Below are 11,062 nucleotides of genomic sequence, written 5' to 3'. Positions count from 1 at the left end.
AGCTTTATAAGCTGTGCGGGAAACTCAGATTTCCTGTAGAACTCGAAAAGCCTTTTTTTAAAGTCTTTAAAATGACCGAAAAGCCCCTACGGGGCATAATATAAACTTAAACTCGTTACGGGCATTACGGAAGGTATCCTACTGATACCAAAATACTTTTAAGGCATATTGACTTAGGAAATAAGCGTACGACTCTTATGGTTAACCGTATCGCCTATTTGCGCACACGGTACGGCTCATGGAACTAGTTTTCGTGCAATAGCCGATATGGGTCAAATTATATTATTTGAACCCCAAAATCCAGAGTATGAACTATAAACCCATATAAAAACAAGTCTCTGAACTTGTTGGGTCCAAATCATACTCCATTCTCGGTTTTCGCCTTTCCGTGCGAATTAACCATATCTATATATCGGAATCAACCGGTTTAAGCTACGGCTAATACAAGGACCGTTAGGATTCTAAGAGGTTAATTAAAACCTTCGTTCCAGATTAGGAGCCCCAGTAAAAGCTATCGGTGACTTGATCTAAATTAAGGATTTATACTTGCAAAGGTAAATACTTTTGACTTATTTCCCCTATATGGGCTTGGGTTACGGTATATTAATACCGCTTGATTGAGCATTATATAATTCCATCGCTTAGGTGGTTAATTGATTAAATATGATCGGCTCATTTAAACAGTTTTGTTGCTTATAAGCCTTTGGGGGGTTTAATGACCGTTGTCCCGGATATCCTTGGCATCATTTTACGAAATGGCCACGACCATCGACATCCCGGTGTAGGCGTACACCCGGTATAAAGTGTCGACATTAAAATTAAAAGACGTAGCCGTTGGTTTTTGTACTACGGTTTTACGCAAACGTGGTGTGTCTATAAATCTTTAACCCGGCACGACCCGGGCTACTGAACGCATAAAAGAACATGTAAAACGTTCACAAGATCATTATGAATTTTCCCAAGTTATAAAAGAGTTTGTGCCTTGTGCATTCAAATCAATTTTAATAAACATTTTCAAATGTGTCAGTTGAATGTATTTACCAGTGTAAACTGACGTATTTTCCCCAAAAAGATTAAGTGCAGGTACCTAAACGTAATTGGCTGGTATTAGCTCCCTAGCGTCGGGATAAGCCTCGCAAGCTTGATTGCAGTATCTAATGGAACAATACTTTACTTTTATTTACGATCCACTGTGGATATTCAACTTCTGTAATACATTGATATTACCACCAGAGGTTGAAATTTATATATTTATCTTATGCTTCCGCTGTGCATTATATAATTGTGTGGTTTGACTATATTGTTGCCAACATCGTCACGGTAATCCCCCACCGGGCCCACCGGTGAGACACGTGGAAACCGGGGTGTGACACAATTACCCCAAATCGGTATTTGTCACTCGACCGGATCTGTGACTATGGTCATATCACTCTTGGCTAACCCGTTGTCTAATGGTGAAGCTTATCAAGTAGTGTATACGAAACCCCACATACCAACAGTAATTGCAGAATACAAAAACTTAATCACTCTAAATACAACTTGGAAAAGAAATAGGGTTTTGAAAGCATTTGATAAAAGAGAATGACTCAGATTGCAGGTTTAAGTTGACAGGTCTTGCCTACTGGTTTAAAGCTTGTATACCTATTTAAATACACAATGCACATGTATTAGTGTATTAACTCAATTCAACTTTAACACTAATCACGGGATCAAAACCCACAACGAATGACAAAGTATAGTCGGGTACCGACAACACTTAAACATCCTTTGGATTGGTTTCAATCAATCGGATATAGTACCATGTCAGTGATTAGAGTTATTACCCTAATATCGGGGCAGAGTTTTGGTACTCCTGGTATTCTGAGAGTATAATACTGAGCAGAATGTTGAGAGAAAAGAAAGAAATCTGAGCAATTTGAACTGCAGACTTCACGCTCAATTCATAGCTGATTCTGGAGGGTTTCACCACCCGCGATAGCCTAGGGGGAGGCTATCGCGCCCCGCCAAAGCCTCCTAGCTAGGGCATAGTTTCCCCAAGTCACCTAGTAGCTTTGCCACGTGGATGTCACGTGTAAGACAAATGTCCAAGGTAGTTCTGGAGGTTTTTGCCACCCGCGATAGCCAGGGGGAGGCTATCGCGCCACATGACAGCCTTCTAACCCTTTCATTTTTGGTTTTTCAAGCAGATTTTGATGGTGCGTGCGTTGGTTTTTGATTACGGATTGTTGTGGGGCTTATTTAAGGGTTGTTACAACACACATACACACTGATTACTAAAGATTGACAAAACTATATTTTATGTAGACGGAGGAAATAAGTATATTGTCACAGCCCCCGGCCCCTTCCCCGGGAGCGGGAGCCGCGGACATGAGGCGGTGGTATAGATGTTTATTAATTGACAGCGGAAATGAGACATCAGGATCGTAGTTAGGAAATAAATTTCAGAGTTTCAAAACACCAAACTTGTTTAATAAACAAATGGTGTAGGATCGATATTGACGATCTAGTGAGTCAATCAGAGTCAAAATACCACCGTTTGAGTGGCGGAAACAAACAAACAGTTTGAATCAGAGAGAAATGAGTAGAAAACAGAAGAATATCACTTCTAACACTTGTTTCTCATTAACATTCACTTGAAAATCCGGCAGCAGTTCAGTACACACTTTCTGATTCCATGCCAAAATGAGAAACACCTACACATATATATACTAATGAGATTTCGCTTGAAATGACAAAGTGTCATTTCAAGCGGAATCACTTCACTAAAATATAAAATTTACATTTCGACCCCTGCACTATACATAACTGACATATTAGACCCCTAGACCCTTTACAAGCATGACTAAGACTAAGACGTAGGCTTTAGACATCGTGCACTGACAAATGGGATAAAACCCATGTTTCATTCATAATATCTCTATAGGGATAAACCCTAGTTGCTAAAAACATAAACTTTTATTTAGGTAACTTTATAGCCACTTTCTTTAAGCCCTCAGGGCTCCATAACTGGCTTCTTATAGCTTCACATTAAGTTACCTGAAACGCGTTTTAAAAACATTTTATCAGCAAAAAATTCTAGCGAGTACATTCCGGTTTATGAAAATAAGCTTTTATAACTTTTACAATATTAAGAGCGATTACAATGTTTATATCTACCCAATTACTCGTTCAGTACTTGTCACTCAACGGATCTGTGACTATGGTCATATCACACATTGGATACCCGTGCCCAATTGTGAAGGTTATCAAGTACTGTATAAAACCCCATAATACTGGCAGCAATTGTAGAATACAAAGACTTAATCACTGTAATTATAACTGATAAACATTTAGGGTTTTGTAAAGCATTTGAAATCATGGCTCACAAACTGTGAGAAAAAGAGAATGACTCATTTGTAAACAAAGGTATTTCTACGGCTTCCTAGTAATATTTCTTGATTATTTTCTTAAGTTTCTAGTAAAACATACACTGCATACGTGTTAGTAAGATAACCCAAATCACATTAGCCATACAACACGAGACAGAACCCCAACGAACTTAGTCTGGCAGAGCCTCGACATGCATTGGTGGTTTCTAAATCAATTGGGTAGGGTAATAAATTAGTGATTGGGGGTTAAAATACTTACAATAGAGCAGAGCTTCGTGTTTTAGGGGGTATTATAACTGCTATTTTCGCACTATAGGGACAGAGAGAGAAAGAAAATTTGAACGATTGTTAATGCTGCATCTCTGCTTAATTTATAGGTGAAATTGGGCTCTCTCGCGCCCCGCGACAGAACGAGGCCTAGCCTCTCGCACCCCGCGAGGGCACCCTAGCTACGACTAGGGTTGCCTCATCACGAACCTAGCCTTGCCACGTGGCACGTTGGATGTCTAGCAAGAAACGGGACTATCGCGCCCCGCGACCTGCCCTCTTGATCCTTTCGCGGCCCGCGAGTCACATAAAATTAATATTGTATTTGATTTTTAATGAAATTAGGGTTTAAACGGGTTTGTTTACGTATATACGGGGTATATTAAGGTGTTTTCGAGGGTTATTATATCCTCCCCACCTTGTTTTAAATCTCGTCCTCGAGATTCATTGGAATAGGTGTGGATATTTCCTTTGCATTTCTGATTCTATCTCCCAGGGGTACTATGGACCTGTCTTCGAATCCCATTTTACTTTGACTAGAACTAATTTCTTGTGTTTGAGATTCTTGACCTTTCTATCTTCAATTTGAATGGGCTTTTCTACAAACTTAAGTTTCTCATTTACTACTATATCTTGAAGAGGTATTACCAATGATTCATCTGCTAGGCATTTCTTGAGGTTACATACATGAAATACATCATGTATTCCTACCATTTCTTCTGGTAACTGTAGCTGGTAAGCTACTGGTCCTATTCTTCTGATAATTTCAAAAGGTCCAACATACCTTGTTCTTAGCTTTCCCCTTTTACCGAATCTGACAACACCTTTCAATGGAGAAACTTTTAACAATACCTTGTCTCCAACTTGAAATTCCAACGGTTCTCGTCTGTTATCTGCATAACTATTTTGACGATCTCGTGCTGCTTTCAGTCTTTCTTTGACTTGAATAATTTTGTCGGTTGTCTCTTGCACAATCTCAGGACTAGACAGTTGTTTTTCTCCCATCTCTACCCAACATACTGATGTTCGGCAGTTCCGTCCATAGAGGGCTTCAAATGGTGCAGCATTGATGCTGGTATGATAGCTGTTGTTGTAAGAAAACTCTATTAACGGTAAATAATCATCCTAATTTTCGCCAAAATCAATTACACAGGCTCTAAGCAAATCTTCCATTGTTTGGATTGTCCTTTCACTTTGTCCGTCCGTTTGAGGATGATAAGCTGTACTTGGATTTAATCTAGTTTCCGTTGCTTTTTGGAAACTTGTCCAAAAATGAGAAGTAAAACGATTGTCTCTTTCAGACACAATAGATAAAGGAATTTCATGTAATGAAACTATTTCATTTAATATAGCTTAGATAACTGTTCCATACTGAAAGTTTCTTTCATTGGTAAGAAATGAGCAGATTTGGTTAATCTGTCTACAATCACCCAGACTGTATCATTACCTTTTCGTGTCTTGGGTAATTTGGTAACAAAGTCCATTGTTATCAATTCTCATTTCCAAATCGGTATCTCTAACTGCTGTAATAATCCTGAAGGCTTCTGATGCTCAGCTTTAACCTTGGAACAGGTTAAACATTTAGCAACATAATTTGCTATATCCTTTTTTATTCCTATCCACCAGAAATTCTTTCTTAAGTCTTCATACATCTTGTCACTACCGGGATGTATCGTATACTTAGACTTTTGGGCTTCTTCTAAAATTTGGTTTCGAAGGTTTCCTTGAATAGGTATCAAGATCCTTTTCTTATGAAATCTCCAAATTCCATCTGTTCCTTTCTCTAATTCCTTAATCATTCCTTTCAAACCTTCAGCATCATCCTTGATTGTTGTTTCCTGTATTTTTTAATTTGCTCATTTAAATCTACCTGCAGGTTTAATCTAAGAGAGCGTACTCTTTTTGGCTTTTCATGATACTTTCGACTTAAAGCATCAGCTACTACATTAGCTTTTCCTGCATGATACTGGATATCACAATCATAATCACTAAGAATTTCCATCCAACGTCTTTGTCTCATGTTTAATTGTTTTTGTCCAAAGACATATCTTAAACTCTTATGATCTGTGAAAATAATGAACTTACTACCGTAAAGATAGTGTCTCCAAATCTTAAGGGCAAAAATTATTGCTCCTAAATCTAGGTCATGGGTTGTAGAATTTTCTTCATGTTTCTTAAGCTGTCTAGAGGCGTAAGCAATTACCTTTTGACATTGCATCAGCACACTTCTATATCCTAACTTAGACGCATCACAATAGACTACAAAGTCTTCAGTTCCTTCTAGCAAAGAGAGTATTGGTGCGTTGGTTAACTTCTGTTTCAAAATCCTAAATGCTTCCTATTGTTTTGGTCTCCATTCAAACTTAACTGATTTGTAAGTCAGTTTAGTTAATTGAATGGCTATTCTAGAGAAATCTTGAATAAAACGTCTATAATATCCGGCCAATCCAAGAAAACTTCTTGCTACTGTTGGTGATGCTAGGACTTTCCATTTGGTAATCGCCTCGATCTTTGTGGGATCCACATGAATTCCTTCATGATTAACCAAGTGTCCAAGGAATTGCACTCTTTGCAACCAGAATTCGCATTTTGGGAATTTAGCATAAAGCTTTACTTTTCTCAATAATGTCAGGAGTATATGCAAATGCTCCGCATAATCTTCCTTATTCTTAGAGTAAAGTAGAATATCATCTATAAAGACAATTACGAATTTATCCAGGTATGGTTTACATATCATGTTCATCATGTGCTTAAATGCGGCTGGGGCATTGGTTAAACCAAATGACATGACTGTAAATTCATAATGACTATACCTGGTTCTGAAAGCAGTTTTAGGAATGTCCTCTTCCTGTACCTTTAATTGATGATATCCTGGGCGTAAATCGATCTTGGAAAAGAATCGAGCCCCTTGAAGTTGATCGAACAGGTCATCGATTCTTGGTAGTGGGTAACAATTTTTAATCGTAACTTTATTTAGCTCTCGGTAATCAATGCACATATGCATCGATCCGTCTTTTTTCTTAACGAATAAAACCGGTGCTCTCCATGGCGATGAACTAGGTTGTATGAAACCTTCCTCTAGCAATTCGTCAAATTGTTTCTTCAGTTCCAGCATCTCCATTGGTGCTAGGCGGTAAGGTGCTTTGGCAATCGGTGCCGTTCCTGGTATCAGGTGAATTCTAAATTCAACCTCTCGATCTGGCGGTAATCCAGGTAACTCTTCTGAAAAAACATCTGAGAATTTAGATACTACGGGAATATCTTTTATTTCTTTTCCTTTAGTGTTAATGATTACTGAAATCATATACACCATTCCTCCTTTCCGCGCGTAATTTGCAGCTTTCATCGCAGAGATGAATTTTGTTAACCTTGTTGGCTTATCTCCTTTAATTGTGATCCTTTCGCCAGTTGACATACTTACTTGTACAGATTTTTTATCACATAATATTCGTGCATGATTGGCTACCAACCAATCCATTCATAATACGACATCGAATCTGGCTAGATCCTTTGGTAAAAGATTAGTGGTAAAGTTATGGCTTAAAATTTCTATCCTTGCTTCCTGCAGGATTTAACTTATCTTGATAGAGCCTCCATTTGCCGTCTCCACCAGGCAGTCTTGATGAACTTTAGTTAATGGTTGATTGAGAAGTTTGTAGAAAGAAATATTTATGAAACTTTGGTTCGCACCAGAGTCGAATAATACTTTAGCCTAAACATCATTAACTAAAAACGTACCAGCAATCATATCCTGGATCATCTTGGCTTCCTCAGCTGTCAGAACAAAGGCTCTGGCATTCTTCTTGGGTCCTTCTGTTGCCTTTACTTTGTTGTTTGTCGCTAGAGCTAGTTTTGGACAGTTCGCTTTGATATGACCAGCTTCTCCACAGTTGTAGCGTACTCTGGCACTAGCTTTCTTCCTACAATCTTCTTCTTTATTTCATGGGAACTTGCAATAGTTGTAGGACACAACACTAGGGTTGTCCAAACTGCTCGACGATCGAAGATCGCTCGAAAAATGCTCGAAAAATGCTCGTTCGATTCCCGCTCAGTTTGTAAATGAGCCGATCGGATCGGTTCGATTCAAATTCAATCCGAGCATGAGCATAGCTCCGCTCGCTCGTCGATCGCTCGGTTTTGCTTGAATTATTTTTATTAATAATTAATATATATTTATATTATAGATTTTATATATTAAAAACCTAAAAAAAATATAATAGCCAAAAAAAAACTAAAAGCCCAAATAACATTCAACCCAACTTAATATTTAATATATAAATCTAAGTATAATCTAACCCTAAATCTATTCTTCCCTAATCAGTCGTATTCAAATCGTTGCTCTAATCTCAGTCTCACTCTCCGGTCTCCACAGTCATAGATTCACAATCTCCGTCTCTGACCCTCTAATCTCTGGCTCCGCTCTCTAATCTCCGACACACATATCGCCGCTGTCTCTACTCTTCAATCTTCGGACGGTCTTCAATCTTCGGACGGTCTTCAACAGTTCTTCAATCTGTAACTAGTGAGTCTAATCTACTGTTTTTTTTAATCTGCTGTTTTTTTTAATTTGCTGTTTTTTTTAATCTGCTGTTTGGTATGTTTGTTATAGTAGCATAGAGCAAGATGGAGATCGATGACATTCGACAGTTGGCAAAATTTTAATGTAAACATGGTTGGTGATTAGTTATTGTTTGTCCCAGGTCCTTTCTAGCTTCTTGCTAGTTGGGCCTGGTTGGTTGTTGGTTATTAATAAAAATTGCTCCCTTGTTTGTTCAAAAAAAATGTTATGTTTCTGTTTGTTTCTGTTAACCAGATTGATTTTGTTATGTTTCTGTTTGTTTATGTTAACCAGATTGTTTCTGTTTGTTTCTGTTAACCATATTGATTTTGTTATGTTTCTGTTTGTTTATGTTAACCAGATTGTTTGTTTCTGTTAACCAGATTGTTTATGTTTTTTTGGTAGGATGTATTCTTACAAAGAATCAAACGAGAATCCGTCTGCTCATGTTGATCTGACTGATGGAGAGGACGACCCGAATCCAATAATTGATGAATCGGGTGATACCGATGTAGCTGATACAGCGACCGGAGGTGCTTGTTCAAAAAAGAGAAAAAATTCTTCTGATGTGCATGTACATTTTGTAGATGTTCAGGGTTTGTACAAAGGGAAAATGGTGCCAAAAAAAAACAATGCATCTATTGCAAGCATACATATGTACGCGGTAACTCGAAGAGCTCAACAAGTATGAGGCGACACCTTCAAGAATGCGGATTATTCAAAAAAGCGCAAGGTAAAAAAAAACGGTTTTCTCAACTTTGATAGTGGTAAACATGATTGTGATGCTTTTGAGGGTTTTGAGCCGGATGGGGGTTATAGTCAAATGAAAATTCGTAATATAACTGCAAAAATGATCATAGCACATGAGTTACCCTTTTCGTTTGTAGAGTACCACTGGTTTAATTACCTAATGAAGACTATGAATCCTCTGTATGAAAAAGTTAGTACGTCTACAATCACTCGAGATTGCATAAAAGTTGTAGATGTAGAAAAAGAGAGGATAAAGAAAACTTTGAAAAAGGCTGAGATGGTATCCCTCACCAGTGACTGTTGGACATCTAACCAAACGATTGGTTACATGTGTTTAACGGCTCACTTTGTTGATTGTGATTGGAAATTGCAAAAATGCATTATAGGTTTCAATGAGCTTGCACCACCCCATAGCGGTGAGGTTATATCCGATGGTATCTTAGAGTGTCTTATAAAATGGGGTATCCAAGACAAAATAGGTACCATCACTTTAGACAATGCATCGAACAATGATAGGGCAGCCAACATTTTGATGAGTAATTTTAAGGGAAAGGGGAAGTTACACTTTGATGGTTTGTTTTTTCATATAAGATGTTGTGCTCACATCTTAAACTTGATAGTGCAAGATGGTTTAGGAACTATCGAATCAAGTCTTGTAAAAATTAGAGAAGGTGTCAAATATTTGAGGAAGTCTTCAGGTCGTTTATTGAAATTTGGTGAAATAGCAATAACACTTGGCATATCAACTAATCGGTCTTTATGTACCGATGTAAAAACTAGGTGGAACTCAACGCACCGTATGCTTGAATCGGCTATTCACTATAAACAAGCTTTTCTAGGTTATGCGTTGAGAGATTCCAACTTTGTGTGGTCCCCCACAGTTGATGAATGGAATCGTGCCGAAAGAGTTTGCAATCTACTTGTAGTTTTTTTAAAAGCTACTAATTTGTTTTCCGGTACATCGTATCCAACTTCAAACTTGTTTCTTATTGAAATTTATGAAGTGAAGAAAGAGATATGTAATGCATTTTTTTCGATGATACTTTCTTGAAGAGCATGAGTAAACCGATGTATGTGAAATTTGAGAAATATTGGGGGGAAATTGGGATCCTTATGTCTATTGCATCAATTTTAGATCCCCATTTTAAGATGTTCTCAGTTGAGTGGACTTTTGAGAGATTGTATTTAGAGGATGAATGTAAGATCATAGTTGAAGATGTGAAAAGTAAGTTGAAATCACTTTTTGACAAGTATTGTAATGCATATAAGACATCTGAGGCTGCCATGAATAGCTCAAAAACATCTTATAATGAATCAAGTTCACACACGAATGATTTTTATGCTTGCCTCAATTCAAGAACCATGTCGATTGAAAGAAAATCTGAACTTGATGAGTATTTGGATGAGCAAAACCTAAAATGTATGGATCCAAAGTTTGATGTGTTGAAGTGGTGGAGTCAACATTGTAGCAAGTTTCCGGTTTTGAGTAAAATGGCGAAAGACATTTTTGGCATCCCGAATACTACCGTGGCTTCCGAATCAGCCTTTAGTGCTGGGGGCGTATATTGGATGACTACCGAAGCTCTCTTTCAAAGGATATGGTGGAACTTCTTGTTTGTGGAAGTGATTGGTTAAAGGCGAGCTCAAAAACAACCTTAAAAACATTGAAAGTAAGCTTTTATTACATTTATAACCTACTTATACTTTTCTAGTTTATGCATTAACATTTGTATTTTGTTTTATTTAATGTGTAGCAAGCTGCAAGAGATGAAGAAAAATTGGAAATTGATGTGTTGACTTCAGATGGGTCTGATAATAAATGAAAGGTATTTTTATAATTGACAAAACCTAAAAGTTGTTTTGTAATGTGTAGAACTTAATGGTTTTGTTTAATGCTTGTGTTTATAGGTTATATGTTGATTTGAAGTTGAATTTTGTGGATGAAGATGAACAAGCCTAAAGAAGAAGTTTATGGCTTTTGAACTAAATGACAATTTGTAATCGCACTTTATTTTGTGTTACTTTTGTATTCTGACTTTACTTTGTGTTTCTTATGTATTCGTACTTTATTTTGTGTTGCTTTTGTATTCGGACTTTAAGTTAGAATTTATTTTTGTTG

General features: G+C 37.4%; 1 protein-coding gene across 1 annotated transcript; it reads left to right on the top strand.

Moving 5' to 3' along the window:
• The first annotated feature begins 9,043 nt into the window (after window positions 1-9,043).
• On the top strand, window positions 9,044-9,994 carry LOC110933840 (zinc finger BED domain-containing protein RICESLEEPER 2-like). Its single transcript, XM_022177042.1, has one exon. The coding sequence runs from the start codon at window positions 9,044-9,046 to the stop codon at window positions 9,992-9,994; it is 951 nt and encodes a 316-aa protein (XP_022032734.1).
• Window positions 9,995-11,062: the final 1,068 nt, after the last annotated feature.

Source organism: Helianthus annuus, chromosome 4 (assembly GCF_002127325.2).
Source record: "Helianthus annuus cultivar XRQ/B chromosome 4, HanXRQr2.0-SUNRISE, whole genome shotgun sequence".
In the NCBI taxonomy this organism is placed as follows: domain Eukaryota; kingdom Viridiplantae; phylum Streptophyta; class Magnoliopsida; order Asterales; family Asteraceae; genus Helianthus; species Helianthus annuus.
This window is presented reverse-complemented; position numbering and strand designations above follow the sequence as displayed.

Coding starts and splice junctions, on each gene's coding strand:
- LOC110933840 (XM_022177042.1), top strand. CDS start 9,044: ATGATCATAGCACATGAGTTACCCTTTTCGTTTGTAGAGTACCACTGG.